At 55.1% G+C, this 25,748-nt stretch overlaps 1 protein-coding gene across 4 annotated transcripts; it reads left to right on the top strand.

Moving 5' to 3' along the window:
* Window positions 1-1,239: 1,239 nt before the first annotated feature.
* Window positions 1,240-25,024, top strand: LOC125623616 (ectonucleoside triphosphate diphosphohydrolase 8). Of its 4 annotated transcripts, none has more exons than XM_048823245.2 (10): window positions 1,240-1,455; window positions 10,329-10,466; window positions 11,106-11,223; window positions 13,417-13,648; window positions 14,370-14,529; window positions 15,139-15,369; window positions 17,312-17,578; window positions 19,389-19,499; window positions 20,758-20,895; window positions 24,564-25,024. In XM_048823245.2, exons 2-10 carry the CDS (start codon window positions 10,341-10,343, stop codon window positions 24,774-24,776), a joined length of 1,596 nt encoding a protein of 531 aa, XP_048679202.2. In that variant the 5' UTR covers window positions 1,240-1,455; window positions 10,329-10,340; the 3' UTR covers window positions 24,777-25,024. The 4 variants fall into 4 exon arrangements, with proteins under 4 accessions (XP_048679202.2, XP_048679203.2, XP_074976601.1 ...); XM_048823246.2 differs by lacking the exon at window positions 1,240-1,455 and adding an exon at window positions 1,495-1,790; XM_075120500.1 differs by lacking the exon at window positions 1,240-1,455 and adding an exon at window positions 9,521-9,547 and having other exon boundaries at window positions 13,498-13,648.
* The last annotated feature ends 724 nt before the right edge of the window (window positions 25,025-25,748 follow it).

Raw genomic sequence — 25,748 nt, 5'->3', positions numbered from 1 at the left:
AGGTGCGTCTTTCTCACTCATTTGCACACAGGCAGGTGCCCAGCCCCAGCCCTTTATCCTCTCTCCACAGACCCACTCGCACACGCCTAGACTCCCTCCCCCTGCCCGCTCCAAGGTGATCTGCAGTCTCTGCTGCCAGCTGCTCCCAGCAGATGCACCCGGGCTGCCGTGGAAGAGACGTGTGTTCCCCACAGATTTGCTCCCCTATTTTTCTGCAGGGGAGCCAATAAATCTGCAGAAGATCTGAATTCTGCGCTCCCCAGAGGGCACAGAATTCCCCCAGGAGTAACCTCCCCCCTCCTTTTTTCCCTGGGGTGAAGAGGGGTGAGGAGAAGGGAAATCCAGGAAACTGAAATTGTTAAAATTCAATTTTTAAAAAAAATTGTTTAATTTTGATGAAAACTAAAAAATTTTAGAAAAACAGAAAAATTTCCAATAAAAATGTTGCTCGAATTGGAAAAGCCAGGCTTGGCATTAAGGCCTTTGCCTGTATGTAAGAAACGGTCCCTGCCCTGGGTAGACAAGACAGACCCACGATGGGAAGGCAAACATAGGTCTGGAGAAGGGAAGGGATGTTCCCAGTATCACACACCTCTGGCCGCTGCCTCTCGCCCTGCTGCGGTTTTAGCTGGATTTGACAAAAGTCTTGTCTGACTCTGCCTTTGGCAGGTTCCTGTTCCCCCCTCAGGAAGGGCTGTGGCTCAGGTCAGGCCTAGTCTTTTGCTGGCATAGCTGTGTTGGCCAGGGCTGTGAGGATGAGGATGATTTTGCCAGTGTAGGTCTGCCAGCAAAAGCCACAGCTGGGCCACCAAAAAGCCCTTTTGCTGGTACAGCCCAGCCCCGGCGCCCAATGAAATCAGCTGCGCCGGCAACAAGACCGTGGTGCCCCGTAAGCGGCACCTGCGGGAGCAGGTTTGACAGCTGTGCCGCCAGCGAGCCTGGCCCAGCTTTCCAGTGTGGACACGGCCGGGGCGCCGGCAGCAGGAATGTCTCCGCCTCTGTCCCGGGGACAATTTGTCCCCATTGAGCCCAGACCTCGCCTCTCTTTGGCATTGAGAGGGCCTCTACAGTGGGGCAATGGTGAAGAAAGAGTGGGAAGGGGAAACAGCAGAGAACTTGGCAGCGCCAAGAAACCCCCTGGCGCCGAGTCTCAGAGCCCGCGGCAAGAGCCCGGGCCGGGCGGGAGGCTGGAAGCCCGGCGGGGCGGGTCTTGGCGGCGGCTTTTGCTTTCGTTTTGCTTCTGCGGAGCCAGAAGCCGCCGAGCGGGTCGCGGGCAGCGCTCGCCCCGGGGCATGAGAGCGAAGCGGGTCGGCGCGGCGGGCCGCCTGCGCGGGAGGGCGGCCGGGCGGTAGCTCCGCGGCGGGCGGCCGCCGTCCGGGAATCCGGCGCGGCGGGGACCCAGTGACCCCGGCTGCGCGGCGTCTCCTCTGGTGCCGGGTCGCTGCGCGGGGCGGGGTGAGTCGTTCCTGGGCCCCGGGCCCCAGCTCCCAGCGGGATGCAGCGGGGCTGGAGGAGCCCGGGGAAGTTCACTGAAATGCAGCGAGGGTTGGGCACGTGGCTCCCTCCGGCTCCTCTGAAAAGCTCACGGAAGTGCCGGACCGGAGCCGCCCCGGGGGCCATCTCGTCTGGTGTCCTGGCTACACAGTCACAGCCCCCGCGGCTCCCGAGGGGGGCAGGGACCCTGCCGTGGGATAATCGCCCCCACATTAGTCTCCAGGGCACTGGCTCAGAGCTGGAGGCAGACGCTGAACTATCCCTGCCAGAGTGTTGTCAGCCGTCCCTCTGGGAAGGTGAAGATTTTGTTATCCACGTTAATGCCCAATCCCCTGTTGCATCTTGCCTTGTTGTTGTTGTGTGTATTGTGGTAGGACCTAGGAGGACCCCCAGTGTGCCAGGTACTGTACAAGGAGGCAGCCTCCGCCCCAGGGAGCTTACAATCTGAGGAAACGGGCCTTGTTGACCTCTTGTGGCAGGGAGTTCCACAGTATAGCTGTACACTGTGTGAAATAATATTTACTTCTACCTGTTTTGAATTTGCCACCTTTTAACCTAGCCTATATTAAATTTAAAATTCAAGCCTGGATCTCTGTTAGATCATCTCATCTATCTCCCTGGGGCCAGTCCAGGGCTGTTCCTATAATTCACCATTTTAGGGTATGTCTACACTACGGAATAAGGTCGAATTTATAGAAGTCGGTTTTTTAGAAATCGGTTTTATAAATTCGAGTGTGTGTGTCCCCACAGTAAATGCTCTAAGTGCATTAAGTGCATTAACTCGGCGGAGCGCTTCCACAGTACCGAGGCAAGCGTCGACTTCCGGAGCGTTGCACTGTGGGTAGCTATCCCACAGTTCCCGCAGTCTCCGCTGCCCATTGGAATTCTGGGTTGAGATCCCAATGCCTGATGGGGCTAAAACATTGTCGCGGGTGGTTCTGGGTACATATCGTCAGCCTCCCGTTCCCTCCCTCCCCCCGTGAAAGCAAGGGCAGACAATCATTTCGCGCCTTTTTTCCTGAGTTACCTGTGCAGACGCCATACCATGGCAAGCATGGAGCCCGCTCAGGTAACCGTCACCCTATGTCTCCTGGGTGCTGGCAGACGCGGTACGGCATTGCTACACAGTAGCAGCAACCCCTTGCCTTGTGGCAGCAGACGGTACAGTACGACTGGTAGCCGTCATCGTCATGTCTGAGGTGCTCCTGGTCGCCTCTGTGAGGTCGATCAGGAGCGCCTGGGCAGACATGGGCACAGGGACTAAATTTGGAGTGACTTGACCAGGTCATTCTCTTTAGTCCTGCAGTCAGTCCTATTGAACCGTCTTATGGTGAGCGGGCAGGCGATACGGACTGCTAGCAGTCGTGCTGTACCATCTTCTGCCGAGCAGTCATGAGATGTGGATGGCATGCAGTCCGTCTGCTGCCAGCCAAAGATGTAAAAGATAGATGGAGTGGGTCAAAACAAGAAATAGACCAGATTTGTTTTGTACTCATTTGCTTCCCCCCCCTCCCCTGTCTAGGGGACTCATTCTTCTAGATCACACTGCAGTCAAGATGCAGCGAGGTAAATCTAGCCATGTATCAATCAGAGGCCAGGCTAACCTTCTTGCTCCAATAAGGACAATAACTTAGGTGCACCATTTCTTATTGGAACCCTCTGTGAAGTCCTGCCTGAAATACTCCTTGATGTAAAGCCACCCCCTTTGTTGATTTTAGCTCCCTGAAGCCAACCCTGTAAGCGCCCCTCCCAGCGTCAGAGCAATGGCAAACAATCGGGCATCTGAGAGTGCTGTCCAGAGCAGTCACAATGGAGCGCTCTGATGGGGCTAAAACATTGTCGCGGGTGGTTCTGGGTACGTGTCGTCAGGCCCCCGTTCCCTCCCTCCCTCCGTGAAAGCAAGGGCAGACAATCATTTCGCGCCTTTTTTCCTGAGTTACCTGTGCAGACGCCATACCACAGCAAGCATGGAGCCCGCTCAGGTAACCGTCACCCTATGTCTCCTGGGTGCTGGCAGACGCGGTACGGCTTTGCTGCACAGTAGCAGCAACCCCTTGCCTTCTGGCAGCAGACGGTGCAATACGATTGGTAGTCGTCCTCATCGTGTCCGAGGTGCTCCTGGCCGCGTCGGCTGGGAGCGCCTGGGCAGACATGGGCGCAGGGACTAAATTTGGAGTGACTTGACCAGGTCATTCTCTTTAGTCCTGCAGTCAGTCCTATTGAACCGTCTTATGGTGAGCAGGCAGGCGATACGGACTGCTAGCAGTCGTACTGTACCATCTTCTGCCAGGCAGGCAAGAGATGAGGATTGCTAGCAGTCGTATTGCACCATCTTCTGCCAGGCAGGCAAGAGATGGGGATGGCTAGCAGGCGTACTGTACCATCTTCTGCCAAGCAGCCATGAGATGTGGATGGCATGCAGTCCTTCTGCACCGTCTGCTGCCAGCCAAAGATGTAAAAGATAGATGGAGTGGGTCAAAACAAGAAATAGACCAGATTTGTTTTGTACTCATTTGCCTCCTCCCCTGTCTAGGGGACTCATTCCTCTAGGTCACACTGCAGTCACTCACAGAGAAGGTGCAGCGAGGTAAATCTAGCCATGTATCAATCAGAGGCCAGGCTAACCTCCTTGTTCCAATAACAACGATAACTTAGGTGCACCATTTCTTATTGGAACCCTCCGTGCAGTCCTGCCTGAAATACTCCTTGATGTACAGGCACCCCCTTTGTTGATTTTAGCTCCCTGAAGCCAACCCTGTAAGCCGTGTCGTCAGTCGCCCCTCCCTCCGTCAGAGCAACGGCAGACAATCGTTCCGCGCCTTTTTTCTGTGCGGACGCCATACCACGGCAAGCATGGAGCCCGCTCAGCTCACTTTGGCAATTAGGAGCACATTAACCACCACACGCATTATTCAGCAGTATATGCAGCACCAGAACATGGCAACGCGATACCGGGCGAGGAGGCGACGTCAGCGCGGTCCCGTGAGTGATCAGGACATGGACACAGATTTCTCTGAAAGCATGGGCCCTGACAATGCATGCATCATGGTGCTAATGGGGCAGGTTCATGCTGTGGAACGCCGATTCTGGGCTCGGGAAACAAGCACAGACTGGTGGGACCGCATAGTGTTGCAGGTCTGGGACGATTCCCAGTGGCTACGAAACTTTCGCATGCGTAAGGGCACTTTCATGGAACTTTGTGACTTGCTTTCCCCTGTCCTGAAGCGCATGAATACCAAGATGAGAGCAGCCCTCACAGTTGAGAAGCGAGTGGCGATAGCCCTGTGGAAGCTTGCAACGCCAGACAGCTACCGGTCAGTTGGGAATCAATTTGGAGTGGGCAAATCTACTGTGGGGGCTGCTGTGATGCAAGTAGCCCACGCAATCAAAGATCTGCTGATATCAAGGGTAGTGACCCTGGGAAATGTGCAGGTCATAGTGGATGGCTTTGCTGCAATGGGATTCCCTAACTGTGGTGGGGCCATAGACGGAACCCATATCCCTATCTTGGCACCGGAGCACCAAGCCGCCGAGTACATAAACCGCAAGGGGTACTTTTCAATAGTGCTGCAAGCTCTGGTGGATCACAAGGGACGTTTCACCAACATCAACGTGGGATGGCCGGGAAAGGTGCATGATGCTCGCATCTTCAGGAACTCTGGTCTGTTTCAAAAGCTGCAGGAAGGGACTTTATTCCCAGACCAGAAAATAACTGTTGGGGATGTTGAAATGCCTATATGTATCCTTGGGGACCCAGCCTACCCCTTAATGCCATGGCTCATGAAGCCGTACACAGGCAGCCTGGACAGTAGTCAGGAGCTGTTCAACTACAGGCTGAGCAAGTGCAGAATGGTGGTAGAATGTGCATTTGGACGTTTAAAGGCGCGCTGGCGCAGTTTATTGACTCGCTTAGACCTCAGCGAAACCAATATTCCCACTGTTATTACTGCTTGCTGTGTGCTCCACAATATCTGTGAGAGTAAGGGGGAGACGTTTATGGCGGGGTGGGAGGTTGAGGCAAATCGCCTGGCTGCTGGTTACGCGCAGCCAGACACCAGGGCGGTTAGAAGAGCACAGGAGGGCGCGGTACGCATCAGAGAAGCTTTGAAAAACAGTTTCATGACTGGCCAGGCTACGGTGTAAAAGTTCTGTTTGTTTCTCCTTGATGAACCCCCCCGCCCCTTGGTTCACTCTACTTCCCTGTAAGCTAACCACCCTCCCCTCCTCCCTTTAATCATTGCTTGCAGAGCCAATAAAGTCATTGCTGCTTCACAGTCATGCATTCGTTATTCATTCATCACACAAATAGGGGGATGACTACCAAGGTATCCCAGGAGGGGTGGTGGAGGAGGGAAGGAAAATGCCACACAGCACTTTAAGCACAGCACTTTAAAAGTTTACAACTTTAAAATTTATTGAATGACAGCCTTCTTTTTTTTGGGCAATCCTCTGTGGGGGAGTGGCTGGTTGGCCGGAGGCCTCCCCACCGTGTTCTTGGGCGTCTGGGTGTGGAGGCTATGGAACTTGGGGAGGAGGGCGGTTGGTTACAGAGGGGCTGCAGTGGCAGTCTGTGCTCCAGCTGCCTTTGCTGCAGCTCAACCATACACTGGAGCATACTGGTTTGGTCCTGCAGCAGCCTCAGCATTGAATCCTGCCTCCTCTCATCACGCTGCCGCCACCTTTGAGCTTCAGCCCTGTCTTCAGCCCGCCACTTACTCTCTTCAGCCCGCCACTTACTCTCTTCAGCCCTCCACCTCTCCTCCCGGTCATTTTGTGCTTTCCTGCACTCTGACATTATTTGCCTCCACGCATTCGTCTGTGCTCTGTCAGTGTGGGAGGACAGCATGAGCTCGGAGAACATTTCATCGCGAGTGCGTTTTTTTTTCTTTCTAAGCTTCACTAGCCTCTGGGAAGGAGAAGATCCTGTGATCATTGAAACACATGCAGCTGGTGGAGAAAAAAAAAGGGACAGCGGTATTTAAAAAGACACATTTTATAAAACAGTGGCTACACTCTTTCAGGGTAAACCTTGAAAGTTAACATTACATACATAGCACATGTGCTTTCGTTACAAGGTCGCATTTTGCCTCCTCCCACCGCGTGAACGGATTTTGGTTGAATGCCAGCAAACATACACTGCAATGCTTTGTTCTACAGTGATTCCCCAGTACGTGTTGCTGGCCTGGAGTGGTAAAGTGTCCTACCATGAAGGACGAAATAAGGCTGCCCTCCCCAGAAACCTTTTGCAAAGGCAGAACCGCAAATGCCAGGGCAAAGTAATCCTTTCACATGCTTGCTTTTAAACCATGTATAGCATTTTAAAAGGTACACTCACCAGAGGTCCCTTCTCCGCCTGCTGAGTCCAGGAGGCAGCCTTGGGTGGGTTCGGGGGGTACTGGCTCCAGGTCTAGGGTGAGAAACAGTTCCTGGCTGTCGGGAAAACCGGTTTCTCCGCTTGCTTGCTGTGAGCTATCTACAACCTCCTCCTCATCATCTTCTTCGTCCCCAAAACCTACTTCTGTATTGCCTCCATCTCCATTGAAGGAGTCAAACAACACGGCTGGGGTAGTGGTGGCTGAACCCCCTAAAATGGCATGCAGCTCATCATAGAAGCGGCATGTTTGGGGCTCTGACCCAGAGCGGCCGTTCGCCTCTCTGGTTTTCTGGTAGGCTTGCCTCAGCTCCTTCAGTTTCACGCGGCACTGCTTCGGGTCCCTGTTATGGCCTCTGTCCTTCATGCCCTGGGAGATTTTCAGAAAGGTTTTGGCATTTCGAAAACTGGAACGGAGTTCTGATAGCACGGATTCCTCTCCCCAAACAGCGATCAGATCCCGTACCTCCCGTTCAGTCCATGCTGGAGCTCTTTTGCGATTCTGGGACTCCATCATGGTCACCTCTGCTGATGAGCTCTGCATGGTCACCTGCAGCTTGCCACGCTGGCCAAACAGGAAATGAGATTCAAAAGTTCGCGGTTCTTTTCCTGTCTACCTGGCCAGTGCATCTGAGTTGAGAGCGCTGTCCAGAGCGGTCAGAATGGAGCACTCTGGGATAGCTCCCGGAGGCCAATACCATCGAATTGTGTCCACAGTACCCCAAATTCGAGCCGGCAACGTCGATTTAAGCGCTAATCCACTTGTCAGGGGTGGAGTAAGGAAATCGATTTTAAGAGCCCTTTAAGTCGAAATAAAGGGCTTCATTGTGTGGACGGGTGCAGGTTTAAATCGATTTAACGCTGCTAAATTCGATCTAAAGTCCTAGTGTAGACCAGGGCTTAGAGGTTTTGGGGGTCTGACAGGGACCTGTATCTGCCCCATCCTCTTCCCTGCAGAAACCACATGGACTCCACCAGGTGTGTGCTCAGTGAAACTTTATTTCAATTCCCCTTCACCAATATCACCACAGTCCGCCAGGCTCCTGCCTGTTTACACTCGGCAGAGCTTTAGGCCCTCTCAGCAGGATGCGACGGGAACAGAGATCTCCCTACCGAGGCCTCTGCATCGGGAGGCTTAGCCCTGTTCCTCCTTCTCTCCCCCGCACGTCCTTCCTTCCTGGGCCTCTTCTATCAGCCGAGGGCTGATGGGGCCAGTTGCGTTCTTACCCTCCCAGCCCAGCAGCCTGGCTGGATCATTACCCCAGTCAGTTTCTTCTGGTGCACTAATTTGCCTCTCAGTGACCAGAGAGCAGGCTCCCCTCTGCACTCCCTGCACTGTCACGGGGGGGCGTCATTAGCAAGCTGAGGCGTTACCTTTCCTGGGCTTTGCTCGGGTTATGGAGAGAAGAAAAACGATGTAATGTGGACTGGGGGAAGCGACTGCCTGTTTCCTGCAGCATATCCGTACGGTGCCGCATTCTCACCACGCCGGCAGGCTTGTTCCTGCCTCTCATCTAATGTCCAGCCTCTGTCTCCTCTCGTGCCAGTGAGGGTCCAGAGCGCGTGGCGGAGGAGGGCGGTTGTTGTACTTTGGTTGCAGCACAGTAAATACAGCCCATGGGGCACCCCAAGGCCTGTCGATGCCCAGCTCACGCCAGGGTTAGCCAGCTCTAGGCATCCCGAGAAGAACTTGCCCTTCGCCTGCTCTCGCCTGCCTCCCTTATAGCTGGTTTCTCAGCTCCCCGTTAGGTTCCCTGCACAGCATCTCGTTTCCTCCTGGGGAGGCGAGCAGGGTGGGGGAGGGAAAGGAGCATGTGGAGAATCGCTGCCCGTGCCTGCCCTGCCTCTGGCTGCCCGCTGGGGGAGGGGGGGGGGTCAGTTTTGGTAGGTGGATTTGGACATGCCAAACATGCTTCACACCCGGACCAGGCTCAGACAAACGTCACTGAGAGCTGCCATTCCCAGTAAGGCCTGGCCTTGCGGTGGGGGACCAGGGAGGTTGCCCTGGGGTGCCAACATCTGGAGCTGCCATATTATGTGGCCAGGTTGGTTTTGTTTCCTGCCCCCATGGTGCAGAGCTTCCTGGGGAAGTTCTGGGGCTTGATCTGACCCAGCCCCATCTGCTCCGTGCAGGGAAGTGGGAGGGGGGAACTCTGTCTCCATCCTCTCCTCCTCCCCCCAACCCCCTGGTCCCTGGGTAGCTGGGGCATCCCCAGACCCTCCTCCTGCCAGTGATTTACGTCTCCCCCTGGCTGCCTGAACAGCTGCATGTGAGCTGCAGAGCTGCCTGGAGGGGTGACTGAGCACTGGTGCAGCTTCTCTTTGCTTTCCCACAGAAACCATTTTCTGCAACGAAGCAAAGGGATTCTGCTGGGGGTGGGGGGATTTTTCTGCTGCGCTACGGTAGCGCAGAATTTCCCCAGGAGTAACCTGTACACTGACTTATTCACAACGAATAATTGGCTTGACACAGTGCCATACGGCATAGCTGAGCTTGCTGGTCTCACCCACCCAAGCAACACCTGGCATCCCTTAATGTGAAAACCCTTTGACGTGAGCACAGAACTAAGCGCCAGGAACTCCCAGGTTCACCTATTCCCTCTGAGGCCTGGAATGTTTAGCCTCTGAATCCATTTGTAAAATGAGGGTCCTTCTCTCCGCACTGCTTGTATGTGTCTTAAGGTATGAATGATGTAAAATGCTTTCTTTGCATGCATGTCATTACACTCCCAAGCCTCTTTATTTTTCTGTATTAAATATATTTTACACAAAAATCAAACCCTTCCCCATCCCATAGCCCTAGATCCGAAGTGTGTGCCCTGTCTCCCACCGACCCAAACAGCTCTGCTAGTCTAGAAAGGGGAGGCGAATGTGTGGAGGGGCAAGGAATGGAAAATGAATCTAGAAATGGTGCAGGATCTTGCACTTTGACTTTGGGTTACAGTCTGGATGAGACTGTCTGCTAACTAGGAGAGCAGAACCAGCCATGGGTCAGAGATGATGGAGTTGGACAATGGGGGTAGCATTGTGATTGGCTGTTCTGCTCAAGTAGTTATGCCAAGGGCCTACGGCAACTTGAACTGTGCTCTGCATGGTGTGGCATGGAGCAGAAGTAGCCATCACCAGCAGTTCAGCCTCGCTGGGCTGGGCCTGGCCTGCATATTACGTTATTATTTGGTCTTATGGGAGCTTTTTCCTCTCTGAGCCTCCTCTGCTCCTCCCTGCACCAAACCCACCACCAGGGTCATGTCGTTTGCTGTACCATCTGGACGTACAATTGCTCAAATAATGTATGCTTGTGAGGCTGGAAACAGACTCACTGCAGCAGTGACAGGCTCAATGGAACACGTTAGCCACCCACCACCCTTGTACTGAACTTTCTCTAAGAGTAAACCCAGGAACTGGCTGGAAAGCAGGAAGATGGGGTGTGTTTGTCTTGACACAGCTTCTGCTTTGCTCACAGATTGGCGCAGCAATGTTAAAGCACCTGTTAGGGCGGGATATCAGGTGTCTTCTTGCAGTGGCTGCAGCTTCAGGAATAACTACCCTCATCCTCATCCTTGTTCAAGTGAAGGATGTTTATCTGCCTGCAAGAACCAAGGTAGGTGCAGTTGCTAGAGTACCTTGCCTTCAATGACTCATACAAAGACTAGCTAGCTGTGTGGGTTTGATAGCCTGTTAGAAATAATGTCACACCTTTTCCATGCCCGCAGACCTGCTGTGTGTCATTCTGTTTGTTAGTGGTTCTGCTGTGTAACTAAACTAGTTTCTCTTGACCTTTATTTCTACTTTCTCTTTTCAGATCTTATGAGCATCTTGTATGTTTCCTCTCCTCTGTCCTTCTTCCCAGAGTTTCATGTTCCTTCCCTGTTGTCTCTTTCATTCTTGCTTTTCTAAGACTGTTGCAAAACGACCACTTCCTGATTTCCCAGCCTCCAATAGCCGTGAACAGGCCCCAGGCTTGAGCTATTCCACGTGTGTCTCCAAATCATGAGAGCTCTGTGAATGTCACTACAGGGGTGTGAGGCTTGCTGTTTCACACCTCACTTCCCTTTCCACCTCTAACTTTATCTAACTGCAAAACCCAAGGGATAGAAACAAAGGCCTGGTTAAAGCTGGGCTGGAAGGTCAAGCCTGAAAGTGCAATTCTTTATACGCAAGAGCTGAGAACACATACAGCAGCCCTTGTGCAGCAGTGAGCGCTCTGTGATGTCATCTTCCCTCCCGGTTCCCCCTTCAGTATGGGATGGTGTTTGACGCCGGCTCCTCGCACACGGCTCTCTACATCTACCAGTGGCCAGCGGATAAGGAGAACGGCACTGGCATTGTCAGCCAGGCTGAAGCCTGCACCGTGCAAGGTCAGTCAAACGTTTCTCTCTCTCACCCTTATGCCCTCCCCTTGGCTGTGTCCGTGTGCCGAGAAATGTGTGTGAAATGCTTCTGTCAGGGGCAAAGGTTGCTGTGCTATTTACTGCCATGCTCTTGGATTAGCCCTCATGCCTAACACCACCTCCTTCTGCCTGGATCTCTATGCTTCAGGGAGAGCAACTGGGCCCCATTCATCCCTGGTGGGATTCCACAGAAGTCAGTGGAGTTGCACCAGGTGTGAGTTTGGCCACTGACACTATAGGTGCGGGACAAGCGCATTTATTATAGGTGGACTTTGCTTCTTTAGCTACCTGCAATATAGTGCAGTGGGCCCTGGGGAGCAAAGGTGGAGGCTGAACTGTTCACCACACCTCTGTGCCATGGAAAGACCTGCAAATCCAAAATTGGAGAAGTGAGTGTGACCCTCCCCTGTCCCTAGACTGCTATCCGGAAAGCAGGGGTGACACCCAGCTGTACTGTAAAATGCAGTGAGCCTGGGGGAATGAGACATCCCCAGGCGTGGACACCCCGATCTTTGCCTACATTCAAGCTCTGTGTCGTGGTGATGGGCAGACACCAGACGCATGGGTGTCCTATGGCCCAGCTGACAGGCAGGAGCAACCTCTCCCACAGTGGTCTACTGCAGGAGTGTCATTTGCTATGGGGCAAGGAGGGCAGTTCCCCCCCTGACCTTGGTTGGCCTCCACAGGCTTTTCCTAGGTCTGTATGCTCCACTTCCTGCACACCCTGAGGCTGCAGGATATACAGATAATGTTCTCTGGGCTGACAAGATTGAATTTTTCTGAAATGACACCCCTGCTCTGGTACCTCCCCCAAGTCCTGCTCACAGCCAGGACACACAGAGGCATGGAAGACCATGACAAATACCTGGGACAGGAGGAATCTTTATAGTCTCTGTGGGTCAGCGTGAGATTTGGGTTGGTTTTCTGTTACCCAGCCTGGTCTGCTCCTTCCTGGGACCATGAACTCCCCCGGGTCGGGACAGAAGGTTGGGAACATGCTGCTCTGGGATCTTGGTGTGGGCCAGGATCTGGCTTTGGGATGTGACTGGGGTTTGTGCCTGTGAAACACCATCCATGCTCCATAAGGCTGGCTCTGCAGCCTCGTCCTTGGGAGCGATTTCCCCAGCAGCTGCTGCGTGAGCGAGACAGCACGAGCAAGGGGGAGAAAGCTGGGAAAGAGGATGGACAACAGCAGGCCCTAGGTGACCAGAGGCCCTGGGCAAGGCTCCAGCCGTATCACTTCTAGCAGGCTTGGGCGTACTTGGGAGCTTCCTTCTCCACTGTCCTTTCACCCTGCCCCTCCAAGCCAGATCCCAAACAGCAGAATCCAGCTGCACAGCCCAGCCTTGAGGGCTGTGGGTCTGTCAGTGCAGAGAGGATGCAGCTTGCAGGTGGGGGCGGGGGACAGGGGGGATGCAAGTGCTCAAAGGAGGCAGAAAGGGATTGCCCATTCATGGATGGATAACGGTGAAGCCTCCAAACTGCATGGCCCGTGGCAGGTGTCTTTGCCTTGGGCAAGGCCTGCAGCTGGGAGGAGGGAATTCCAAGGGAAGGCCAGAACTGCGCTACAGGGAATCACTGGTGTGGGGCACTGGCGCCTGGTGCTGCTCTAGCTGCTTGGCATTGGGACTGTATCTGCAGCCTGGGAATGTCTCTGGGTATGCTTTTCACCCTGGAGATGACTTCCAAATGTCAGGCGTAGTCCCAAGAGAAGTGTGAACTTCTGGGAGACTTGCATCTTTCTCTGTGCTGCAGTGAAGGGATTTATTAACCGCCCGCCACTAGAACTAAACCTGGCCACATATGATCCGGATTCTGACATTGCCCAACAGCTGAGCGCAAAGGCAGGTGTCATGAGCAGATGGTGCATGGAACATCCCATCCCAGCTGCAGATCACCAGCGCCATGGTTCTGGCTCAGAATGACCATGCTGAACCATAGGGCATCCCTGCAGCTGGGCCTAGTGCGTTCTAGTGAGTTAATATTTAAGTAATCTGACATGGTCCATTTAAGACTGAACCGCTCCCAGGGAGCCAGCAGCAGGTCTATGGCTCTGGTGGTTGCCCTGCATTAGGGCCGAGCAATAGCAGTTGTTTACCAGCTCCTCTTCCCTGCATGCTGACGCCAGCAAACAACTGACCCTCACTCTGGGTTCTCCAGCCCCAGGTGCCAGCAGCGTTGCCAGTCCCTGTCTCAGGGGCCCGGCTGAGCTCAGGTTCACACTGGGATGCTTCGTTCCAGGACCTGGGATCTCCAGTTATGCTGACAACCCCACTCAGGCTGGAGCCAGCCTGAGGGCCTGTCTGGACAAGGCCATGACGATCATCCCTGTGGAGCAACAGAGAGAAACGCCCACCTACCTCGGTGCTACTGCAGGCATGCGGCTGCTGAGGTACCAGGATTGACTGTGAGGAGGGCAGCTCCGCACAGGGAAAAGCCGGTTCTCCACCACACAGAGGCCTGTTCTCTTGTGACCGCAGCACTGGCCTCTTGCGGAGCTGAAATGATGAGGCAGCCATGGCTTGGTGGTGAAGCCTCTGGTTCACCATACGCTCAAATCCTGCAGGGCTGACCTGGCCCTTCCCCCTCCCAGGTTAACCATTTCAGTCACCTGCCGTTCGCTGGGGGGAGTCTTTGGGGACAGACTTCAAATCCATGCTCTGCACACGTGGTAACATTTTCCATATGCCTCTGTCACACTCGTGCAGCTTGTCCACCTACTGCCTTCCCTCCACTCCAGAGTAGGCTGCATGTCAGTGGTGAGCGTGTGCATTGCTAAACTCCCAGGGGGGCTCCTGCAGGACAAGTCAGTCTAGGTAAGGCTCTTAACATCAGGGTGCCGTGGCAGTGTGAGGAGATGCAGTTGAAATTTTTGTGTAAGTACCAGAAACTTGTAATTAAGCATTAACTTCATTCCTGTTCTGTTACTGACTGACTTGATGGAGTGTCAGGAGCAGAGGGCCCTTTTCTCACCCACTTAGGCACCTCCAGGGAAGGTGCTCATGTTTAGGTTTGTTACCCCTCTGGGAAGGGATTAGATTAGGCAGTCCCTGTGCATGCCGCATCGTATCCATCAGGAGCCCAGTGGAATCTCTTCCCCTCCCCATTTTCAGGGAGCAGAACAGCACAAAAGCCGACCTGGTCTTTGCAGAGGTCTCCAAGACCATCCAGCAGTACCCTGTAGATTTCCGTGGTGCTCGGATCCTCACTGGGAATGAGGAAGGATCCTTTGGCTGGATCACAATCAACTACCTGCTGGAGACACTCATCAAGGTCAGTGCCTGGGCAGAGGGTGGAGGGCTGGGGAGTGACCTTAGCTGGCTGGGCTGCTCCTTCTCTAGGGAAAACGGGTCAGATGAGGAGCCAGAATGGCAGGTCTTCTCAGCCCAGCTCATATCCCAGACGTGCTCCCTTCTCTGGCTTGTCCCAGCTTGGCTCCAGCTGGGAATTTCCACACCACATGGGAATCCAGGGCTCTGGAAGCTGGATTTTGAGTCCCTGACACCCCTGACATAGAACCAAACCGCTCACAAGAGGAGCTGGTGTTTCTTTACCTAGGAAGGTGCTGGTGTCTCCCTGTTTCAGCTTCAGGCAGCAGCACGTCCATGGCGGGAGGGATTCGGGGAGACCCTGACCCATGCCAGGCCTCAGCTTTTGGATGAGACCGATATCTAGAAAGCGGAGGAAAAGACACCCCTTGAGAGGCAGCTGATCTCCTAGGCCCCACATCTCAGTGCAGGAGTCATGGACACTGATTAACAGACATGCTTCCTCGCTCAGCCTGCTTTCCTATGGAGATGGGCACTCTATCCCCTGGCCCCCCAGTGACGCTGTTCTTAGCTCCAGGCACCAGTGGTGAACTGATTCCTTGTGGCGGGGCAGTTCTCCTTCACAGGGACGTGGATACACCCTGAGGCAGCTGCGGTTGTGGGAGCACTGGACCTTGGAGGAGCCTCGACTCAGATAACCTTTCACCCTGGTCATGCCATTGAGGACAACAGCACCGAAGTCCTCTTCTGGCTGTACGGGAGCAGCTACTCGCTTTATACTCACAGCTACCTCTGCTATGGAGAAAACCAAGCCTTGAAGAAGTTGATTGCGTCCCTCAGAGCGGTATTCTCCTTAACCTGCTCATTCCCTCTTCCCCAGGCCTGGGGCTCACTGCGTTTGGTAGCACACGTGTACAGGGATGTGCACTTGGCCCTGTGGAGCTACTGCACCTTTGGCTGTACAGTGCAGCAAAAGGCAAAGCTAGTAATAACTTGGCACTTCATCTAATGAGACCCACATCCGTCAACTACTTACCCCTTTGCTCCCCGTGCGGGAGGTGTTAACCCTGTGCTGCGGAGGGTGTTAACCCTGTGCTGCGGGAGGGAAACAGGCAGAGAGAGGGCAACACCCTAAAATATTACCTCGGATGTGGGGTACCCACCGGAGGTGCCTCTGGCCTGGTTTTCAGAGCCAAGTGGCACCTGCAGCTCTCATTGACTAGAACTGGGCTTGCCAAGCACCTCTGAAAAGCTGGCTTGAGGTGTCTCCGGTTGGGCACCAAACATAGTGGCTATGTGCGAGTAGCTGCCGTAAGAGGCTCGTCCTACGCTCCAGGAGGAGTCTGTGGCCTGGGTGGGATCAGAGCTTGAGTTCTCTTGGCACTTAACTCCCCTGGCTGTAGGCAGGGGTGTGTGTACAGCACAGAGCTTTACCCAGCTCCGGGAATACCAGCAGCATAGCAGGCTCTGCATGGCCCTATGCCGGGGCGAGTCGCAGGGAGACTAGATGCCCTTCCAGTCTATCAGCGGGTTCTGTAACAGGGCACTGGTGCTGGGGCACATGCATGCGACCCAGGGCCCTCTGTCAAGGCATTGGCTCTGCGCCTGAGACAGCTGACCTCAGCTCACGTGACAGCTTGGAGGCAACGTTTTCTAGAAGAGGGAGCCTGCTCAGCTGGGACAGACAGTGGTGTCAAGGAGGGACCAAGTAGGGGCTCTTGGCACTAGGCAGGCAAAAGGTCAGGCAGGAGATTCCTGCAGGGACAGGGTTAGCAACCTAAACAGGGAGAGGCTGCCAACGAGCTCTCTCTTTCGGGAAGGGGTGGCAGAATCTGTGTGAGACGTGGCCCACTGAGCTGACGCTGAAATTCTGCTGTTGATGGGGAAGCCAGCCCACAAGCTGTCCCCTGGCTTGCTGGCTCCAGTTCCTGGTACAAATTGCGGGAAACAATGGGAAATGCTGGGCAAAGTGTCCGAGCGTGCAGTGTTTCTGTAAAGACGAATCAGTGCCCGCCCTTGGCTTTTGGCTCTTATCCACCTGTGTTCTCCCCTTTAAAACAAGCTGATCTAGCACAAGGTGACCTGACAGGAATGAGAAACCCGGCGTGAGATTGTCCATTCATCTGCCACATGCAAACCACAGGAGGATCCATGGCAAAACTTGCACCCTCACTGCCTTAGGATCTCTGTTGAGAAGGCTCTGGATGGTCCTGAATCTAAGTGGTTGCCCATAGAGTATAATATGAATCCTGTCTTGATCTTTTGTTACCTGGGAATGAATGTCTCCCGAAGGAGTGAGGCTGGTGGGGTGCAGGACTGTGAGCCAGTGGGTGCATAACGGGAGGAATGCAGAGCACTGGTGCTGAGGGGTTGGTCCCAATCCAGCCCTTGTTCTGCTGAGTGTACACAGGGGCTGTCAGCCTGCAGGAGCAGAGCAGGTGGGGCTAGTCAGACCCTTCTTGATGTTTTTCCCCTCCCCATCCAACAGTTTAATTCCTGCAGCTGGGTAGCTGCTCTTGAGGGAAAGGAGATCACAGCTCTGAATGGGCCCAGAGTGGAAGGGAATGTTCCCCCCTGAGAGATTAGCAGGCTCCTTCGCAGGATTCAGGAGAAAATCCAGTGTGCATAGGGACGGGCAGCATCTTGGGGCTGCCCTCTGCTTTCTTCACTGTGGGACGTTCCAGACTGCTAGGGCTGGCGTGTGTGTGTGTGTGTGAAGTGGCGGGGATGGGGGTTTGGCTGCTATCCCAAGCCTGAGCGCTGCTAATGGGTTCCCCTCTCTCTAGGAGAACCTCACCTCTCAGCAGATCTCCCACCCGTGCTACCCTAAGGGATACGAGGAGAACGTCACTGCCGCTGCCCTGTATGACAGTCCCTGCGTCCTGGCACCAGTTGCACATGACCCCAGCCAGATCCTCACGGTGCGGGGGACAGGGGCCCCAGCGGAGTGCAGGAGTGCCATCCAGAAACTCTTCAACTTCACAGCGTGTGGGGCCAACAGGACCTGCGGGTTCAACGGGGTCTACCAGCCGCCGGGGCATGGGCAGTTCTTTGTAAGGGAGCCTTTCCTTCTCTTCTCGCTGACTACCGCACTGGTGGGAGCTGGGTTCTGAGGGGGTGCTGTGGGGGGAAATTCCCATTGGTACTAATGCGAGCGAATGTCTGAAAGCCAGGACCAGCCCGGAGCACAGAACAAGCTGCTGTTATGTCTCTCTTGACATTTCCTTCCAGAGTGTGGCATCTTGGTGATAGCTGTCCTGGGGGCACGTGGGGCAGGGCGTGGGGAGAGTTATCATTTTGAACTCTGTCTGTACACAGGGGACAGTGAAGTGGACGTGTTGTCTACATGGGCAAGTGCAAAGGTTTAACTTAGTCTAACCCAGTGTGGGTAAAGCAGTGCCCAGACCTGTGCGGGTTCTTAGAGCACGTCCCATTGCAATGCCATACCTGTGCTAGTTTTACCCGCGTTAGAGCAACTACGAAGAGCAGTGTGATGTGGTGACACGGGTGTCACGAGTGCACCAGGGACCGAGGTTTGCCCGGCTAGCTTGCGCTGGACCCCGCTGCGGTGTCGACACCGCTCGTGTCAGCCATGCCAGTGTGGGCGAAGCTAGTGCAGGTAAGTCTGCCTGAGCCACAGTCACTCCTCAGACTGCAGGGCAGACGCCCCGGGGTTCAGACCCGGTTATTTTTCGGTTTAGCCTATGCTGATTAGGAATTGGTGAAAGCGAAACCAAAACACACGTCTCTCAGACTGCAATCAGAGCGTCCGCGGGCCTTGCTCCATTTAAATCCGCACAGTGTTCCCACCCAGACAAGGCCTTAGGAAAGGAAGTGGCTCCCAGCTCTGCAGTGTGGGCACCATGCAGACATGCAGGGGGTATGTGAATAGGCAGATCACGTGGACCGGTTCTGAGCTACAGCACCCTGCTCCTAACCCAGTGCCCCTTTTTTTCTGGAGATAGACTCCCAGATGCTGGTAGTGCTCCTGTGGCTTCCACCAAAGAGATGGGGGACGGTACCCCTCTTTCCCCGCAGCGTGAATGCTGTGGTCAGCAGGGAAAGATGGGCTCCACGCCAGTCCCAAACCTCCCCAGCCTGCATGTCGTACCTAGGGAGAAGCTAGTGCATGTTCCCGAATGTCTGTGCCCAGGAACTCGGGTGGCTTGATGCCTCAGTCCGTGCTGTCTCTCAGGGACAGTCATGCTTTCCTGAACTCCCCTTTCTCCCAGGCCAGTGCAGAGACTATGGAGGTGTTGGACTGACATATGCCCATTTCTCCTCTTGCCCATCCATATACCCATCAGACTATATTCCAGTGCTGCCTCTGTCTGGTGCAAGCTGCATCTCATGAATGTAACCCTTGTTATTTAGATCTTATCTACAGCTCTGTGTGCTGGGAGAACTAGAGGGGTTCCCTGGGCTCAGTTCTTTGAACTCACGAGACACTAGGAAGCTTGGGCTCTCCTCTCTGCCCCATAGAATCATAGAATCATAGATAGGCCTTGGTGATAATACTGCCCTACGAGCAGGTGCCCTGGAAAGTCATGCTTCCAGCCATGGGCAGTGGCTCAGTGCGTGTGTTCAGATCCATAGCTAGTTCTATCCCAGCTGTGGATGGAGAGCCTCCAAGCCCATTGCTCTGCATCAGGCACCGTTCACTGGCACTAATTTCATGTCCAAAGGAGGGTGAGAGAATCCGTCCCACACCCTGCCTCCTTTTCTGGGGCTGTCTCCTTTGAGATGGAAGCTGGTTTATGGAGACTGCAGTGAAGAGTCGGAGTGGCTGAGGCTCTTGGCCTGTGGAGAGCATGTCGCTGAGGGCTGGCTGCTTGGCTAACCTGCTTTGCTTGTTGTTTTAAGGCCTTTTCCGGGTTTTATTCCGTCTTCCACTTTCTGAACCTGACCAGCGGGCAGCCCCTGAGTGACGTTAGTGCCACCATCGAGCAATTCTGTGCTAAGGACTGGAAGGAGGTGAGACCCCCAGTTAGCAGCCACCAGTGCTGTCATGTAATGCCTGAATCTAGATGCACAGGGAAACTAGAGAACACAAGGGTACCATTAGCAGGCTGGGATTCTCCTTCCCTTGGGATCTTCTGTATGGCGGGGAACCTTGGCTTGGGCAGAAAGATGGGGGACAAATCGGTAGCTTCTGGATTCTAAATTATGCTGGGACTTCTCCCCCCCGGGTTTTCTGAAGGTCAACTGGCTCGTTGCACATCAGTGGTCTGTAGAGCATTTCCCGAAGGTGTGTGTAACGGCCCCTGCTGCGGTGCTGAATTATTTATCTGTCTCCAAACGGTGACGCATCTTGCTAGGTTCCCAGAGGTTTAAACCTCTGCTCCTCTCAGTGCCTTGTGCAGTATCTGGCTGAGGGTTAAATTCAGCCATGATCAGATTTGCTGATGGGTGGGCAGCAAACTGAGAGGAAAGACGGAGCAGTGGGAGCTGCAGAGAGCCAGGGGAGAGGGAATTGCAAAGCCCTGTCTATAGCAGGGAGAGGAAACAAACAGCCCAAGGCCACAGAGCTGGAGCCAGCAGTGGCTGTGCTGGCTTAGTAAAAGGAGTCACTTTCCATCTTGGTTCCGTCCTGTGAGCCTAGTTACTTGTGTGAGTGACCCAGGGCCATGCCATAGGGAAGCTGTGGCAGCGGGAATGGGAGGGGAGGCCCCTCTGTGTTCTGAAGGGATCAGAGCTCCCACAGCAGAGGCATTCTTTTGGTGACTGGAAGCAGCGAGGATAAGCATGCTGTAGGAGGGACCTTCCCTGGAGAAACCCTCTGGGCTGCTGCTCCTTCTCATGCAAAACCTGGGTGACAGATTCTTCACCCTGCCCTCTCAGGATGGAGACTTTGCTGGGCCCGAAGTCCTGAGGGTCCCAGTTATCCCAGTGGCAGAGCAGAGCATGCTTCCAGTGAGTGAGTGCAGGGTAAAGCAGTGAGGGGAGTGAGGGCTGCATGCCTTGGGTTCAGGGACGGGGCATAGAGCCCTTGCTGCCGTCTTAAGGTCCCCAGCATGGATCTGGTCCAGGTTGGTAGCAACTGGAGTCTAAAGCAAGGTGGGTGCCTCTGCCATGTGCCTGGCTTGGAGCTGAAATAGCAGGTCTGTGGGGGGTGGGGGGGTGGGGCGAGGGGGCCTCTCTGACTTGTGACTCGCGAGAGTAAAGTTACCAATGGGCTAACTGGGAATAGCAGATTTGCACTGACCTCCTTCCCCGCCCCTCGTGTCCCTAGTTGAAAATGGTGTGTCCTGGCATGAACAAGACCCGCCTGCAGGATTACTGCGCTGCCAGCACCTACATTCTCACCCTCCTGCTGCAAGGCTACAAGTTTGACAACCAGACATGGAGCAAAATCCAGTTCCTCCGGCAGGTAGGACGTCTATCTGGCAGGGTCCGTTGCCCCCCTGAGTGGGTCTGCCTTACCACTGTGGGCTCCCGAGGGAAATCTGCTCCATGAGTGCCCAGATGAGGGGAGATGGAGATAAAGGGTCTGTGTAGTCTTTACCCTGCTTCCCCCAGCCCAGCGTGCAACAGCTTTCCCCTTCTTCCCTCCCATGGGGGTAATACAGCCTGCTGGGGTTCTTGGCATTGGAATCTCAGCATTGGAATCACTGCTGCCATCCAGTGGCTGCTCAGCTACATTACACAATCCAAAGTATACAATTGTGCCAGTCTGGAAAAAAGTTGCATTTTGTCTGTGTCTCTCTCCCAATAGCCAAACAAATTAGGAACCAAAAGGCCACTTGAGTCACCCTGCCCGCCCCAATTCTCCTGCAGCCAGTGCAGGTCTGTTTCCTTCACTGGGAGCCTATTTGTGCAGTCTGGTGCAGCTGCCCCTAAAGGCCAGTCTCTCCGTTACGCTGGCTCTCACATAAATCCAGCCTGTGGCAGGTGAGCCTGAAACACAAGATAAGCGAGGCAGTCAGGTGGCAGGATTCCAACCCCCGCAGTCTGGATTATAAACCCTGCAGACGGTAGGTGCTCTGTGTGACGGGTTGGATTACAGAAACCCCCTGGGAGCTGCCACCTGATGTGCCAAGACTACTTCTTCCCATGCTTTCCCGGCCAGCTAAGGACTCCAACACAGTGTCTTGCTAAGCCAGACATGCCAGTGTGCTCCAGCACAGACCCAGGGTCTGAACCGTGTGCCCCAAAGCTGCAGACTTAACTGAAAGCAAGTTAAGAAGTGTTTCTGCCTTTAACACTCAGATGCCCAACTCCCAGTGGGGTCCAAACCCTAAATAAATCTGTTTTATCCTGTATAAAGCTTACACAGGGTAAACTCATAAATTGTTCGCCCTCTGTAACACTGATAGAGAGATATGCACGGCTGTTTGCCACCCCCCCAGCATTTACATACTCTGCGTTAATTAATAAGTAAAAAGTGATTTTATTAAATACAGAAAGTAGGATTTAAGTGGTTCCAAGACAGAACAAAGTGAATTACCAAGCAAAATAAAATAAAGCACGCAAGTCTATGTCTAATAAAACTGAATACAGATAAAATCCTCACCCGTTCCAGTAAGCTTCCTTTTACAGACTAGTTTCCTTCTAATCTGGGTCCAGCAATCACTCACACTCCCTGTAGTTACTGTTCTTTGTTCCAGTCGGAGTAGCTGGTTCCCATGGAGCTGGAAGGTGGATTAAGCTAGACAAGCTCGGTCTAAGCTAGACAAGCTCAGTCTAACCCAGGCCCCTGTATCCTCTGTAGCTCTGTGGGCCTAAATACTGCAGCAGAGTCCCTGCATTCTGGGCAGATCAGAGACTAGGATGTGATTTGTGTGTGCTGGAGGACAGGACAGATTATCCCATCACTGCCGACTGCCAGGTTCTTGTCCCTTCCCCTGACACATCTGATGCTGGCCACTGCCAAAGACAGGATACTGGACCATATGGATGTTGGCTCTGAGCCAGTCTGACAATTCCTGTGTTCTGTTCTAAGGCAGATCAATGGAGACTATATGAATGAAATCTGAAGATCAATAAACCAGTCCTGTCACCCCGGGTTTGCTGAGATTCCATTTAGTTTCTTTGGTGCTGTCTCTAGCCCCCCAGTTTTGCACTCACATAGCAGCACTGCGTTTGAAGCTGGCAGGCAGGGTGGGAGGTTTTGGCACACGGCACACTGGAAAGGCATGGCAGGGTTTGGTGCTGTGGGAGAAACTCATTAGCTGGATGCTTCTTGAAATACTCCATGATGAAACTGCTGATGTTTAACTTGCCACTGTTAAGTTTCAGAATTAACAATTCCTTGAGATGAATGAGGCAGGTTATGGCTCTCTGCTTTCATCTTGGGCTGTCTGCAGGCTCACAGCCAACATCAGTTACACGCTTCTCACTTTCCTCCCAACTGCGGGGGCTACATGCCCTTCAGTTGTTAAAGTTGCAAATTTAAATTCTAGAGCACAATTTCACAGCAATGGAGGATGGGGGCAGGTTCTGTGGCTGGGCATGGGTTCCAGTGCTGTGTGAAGACTCTGGGATGGGTTCCAGGGCCAGTCGAGGGCTCCAGAGCAGGTTCCAGGGCTGGGCAAGGGCTCCGGGATCGGGTGAAGGTTCCAGAGCTGGGTGTGGGCTCTGGAGTGGGTTCTGGAGCCGGACGAGGGCTCTGGGTGGGTTCTGGGGCTGGGTGAGGGCTCTAGGGCCTGTTCCAGAGCTGGGTGAGGGCTCTGGGGTGGGTTCCAGGGCCAGACAAGGGCTCTGGGTGGGTTCTGGGGCTGGGTGAGGGTTCCAGGGCTGGGTGTGGGCTCTGGAGCAGGTTCTGGGGCCGGACAAGGGCTCTGAGCGGGTTCTGGGGCTGGGTGAGAGCTCTGGGGCAGGTTCCAGAGCTGGGTGAGGGCTCTGGGGTGGGTTCTGGGGCTGGGCGAGAGCTCCAGGGGCAGGTGAGGGTTCCAAGGCTGGGTGTGGGCTCTGGAGCGGGTTCTGGGGCCGGACGAGGGCTCTGGGGTGGGTTTCAGGGCCGGACGAGGGCTCTGGGCGGATTCTGGGGCTGGGTGAGGGTTCCAGGGCTGGGTGAGGGCTCTGGAGCAGGTTCTGGGGCTGGACGAGGGCTCCGGAGCTGGACGTGGGTTCTGGGGTGGGTTCTGCGGCCAGGCAAGGGCTCCGGGGCTGGGTGTGGGCTCTGGGGCTGGGTGTGGGCTCTGGGGCTGGGTGAGGGTTCCAGGGCTGCGTTCTGGGGCTGGGTGAGGGTTCCAGGGCTGCGTTCTGGGGCTGGGTGAGGGTTCCAGGGCTGGGTGAGGGCTCGGGGGGGGGGGGGTCTGGGGCTGGGCAAGGGCTCCGGGGCCGGGTGAGGGTTCCAGGGCTGGGTGTGGGGTCTGGAGTGGGTTCTGGGGCTGGGCGAGAGCTCTGGGGCAGGTTCCAGGGCTGGGTGAGGGCTCTGGAGTGGGTTCTGGGGCTGGGCGAGAGCTCCAGGGGCAGGTGAAGGTTCCAAGGCTGGGTGTGGGCTCTGGAGCGGGTTCTGGGGCCGGACGAGGGCTCTGGGGTGGGTTTCAGGGCCGGACGAGGGCTCTGGGCGGATTCTGGGGCTGGGTGAGGGTTCCAGGGCTGGGTGAGGGCTCTGGAGCAGGTTCTGGGGCTGGACGAGGGCTCCGGGGCTGGACGTGGGTTCTGGGGTGGGTTCTGCGGCCAGGCAAGGGCTCCGGGGCTGGGTGTGGGCTCTGGGGCTGGGTGAGGGTTCCAGGGCTGCGTTCTGGGGCTGGGTGAGGGTTCCAGGGCTGCGTTCTGGGGCTGGGTGAGGGTTCCAGGGCTGGGTGAGGGCTCGGGGGGGGGGGGGGTTCTGGGGCTGGGCAAGGGCTCCGGGGCCGGGTGAGGGTTCCAGGGCTGGGTGAGGGGTCTGGAGTGCGTTCTGGAGCCAGGCGAGGGTTCCGGGGTGGGTTCTGGGGCTGCTGAACTGCACAATGACTACCTAAGAACAAGCTCACTCTATATTGCTGTAGATCACTGAAGAAGGCTCCGATTCACCTCCTTCCCCGCCCAGCACTGAGTGCCCAGGAGCCAGCCCTTCGTCAGTCCATAAAACTTTCCACTCTCTCCTCTCAGGTGGCTGCTGTGGATGTGGGCTGGAGCCTGGGCTACATGTTGAACCTCACCAACGCGATCCCTTTGGAGGCTCCCGACCAAGTGAAGGGGCAGCGGCCTGACCTGTGGGCAGCGGCCGTGCTCACCACCTGCCTCATGCTGGCCGTGATCCTCTGGGCAGGCCTGGCTCTGTGCTATCAGAGGCTCTTTGCCACCTATGAGACTATGCTGTAGCTGGCCGGTGCTCCTCGGGCTGGGGCCCTGCTGCCATCAGGAGCCACACATGGCTTTCCCCTGGAGCACATGTAGTCCCGTGTTTAGAGACATTTGTGGCCTTGCAACCTAGTGTCCCCACTAGCTGCTGGAGGCAGGGTCTGGGAGAGAAGCCCCTCCCCAGGGAGGGTGGGAATGTTGGGTTTGAAGGACAAGTGCCGCTTGTTGGCAAATTGGTGACACTTTTCAGTAAAATCTCAAGCCTGTGAGCTGTGCTGGCTTCCTGCTCTTCCTGCCGTGTTCCCTCCCGCCTCTTTCCGGTCAGCAAGGCCCCCTGTGCAAACAAAGTCCATCCTGAGGAGGGTGCTGCTGCGCCCTGCAGAGCCCAGTTTGGGGGGGATGGCCGAAACGGTTTGTGGGGGAGGAGCTTAGTCTGTAGTGAGTGTCCAGGGGGTGGCAATGGAGGGGGTGGAGAGGCTGGTTTACAGGGCTTGGGGAGGGGCGGTTGTGGAGCTGAGCTGGAGGTGATGGGGTGGCTTGGGAAATATGACAGAGAGGGGGAGCGGTGTGGGCAGGGGCCTTGGCCTGCTGGATTTGGGGTGCAGGGGGAAGCTGGAAGGGTGTTGGTGAGGCAGGAAGCATTGGCTAGAGCGCCAGGAGACTCCAGGGCCAGCTGGAGCAAGGCGGAGGGAATGGGAGTGACTGAGTCTCCTCCTGGTCCAGTGAGCACCAGACGACATATTCAGCAGTCTGCGGAAGCAGACTCTTGCCCTTTGGCTGTCTCTAACAAGGAGGGGCTGGGTGTGGCGCACAGGGTGTCGGTTACAGACTGGGTGTTCGGGCCAGGCTCCAGATACTGCCCTGGGTCAGGGTTACAAAAGATTAATATGGCAGGGGCCAGCCTCTTCTTACCCTGGCTTATACATGTGTAAGGGAGAGAGAAGAGAGGCAGGCACAGGTACCACATGGGAAAGCCACCCTGGCATATGAGGC

The sequence above is a fragment of the Caretta caretta genome, chromosome 16, assembly GCF_965140235.1.
Source record: "Caretta caretta isolate rCarCar2 chromosome 16, rCarCar1.hap1, whole genome shotgun sequence".
Lineage (NCBI taxonomy): Eukaryota > Metazoa > Chordata > Testudines > Cheloniidae > Caretta > Caretta caretta.
The sequence above is the reverse complement of the archived record's forward strand: the minus strand, read 5'-3'. Positions and strand labels throughout refer to the sequence as shown.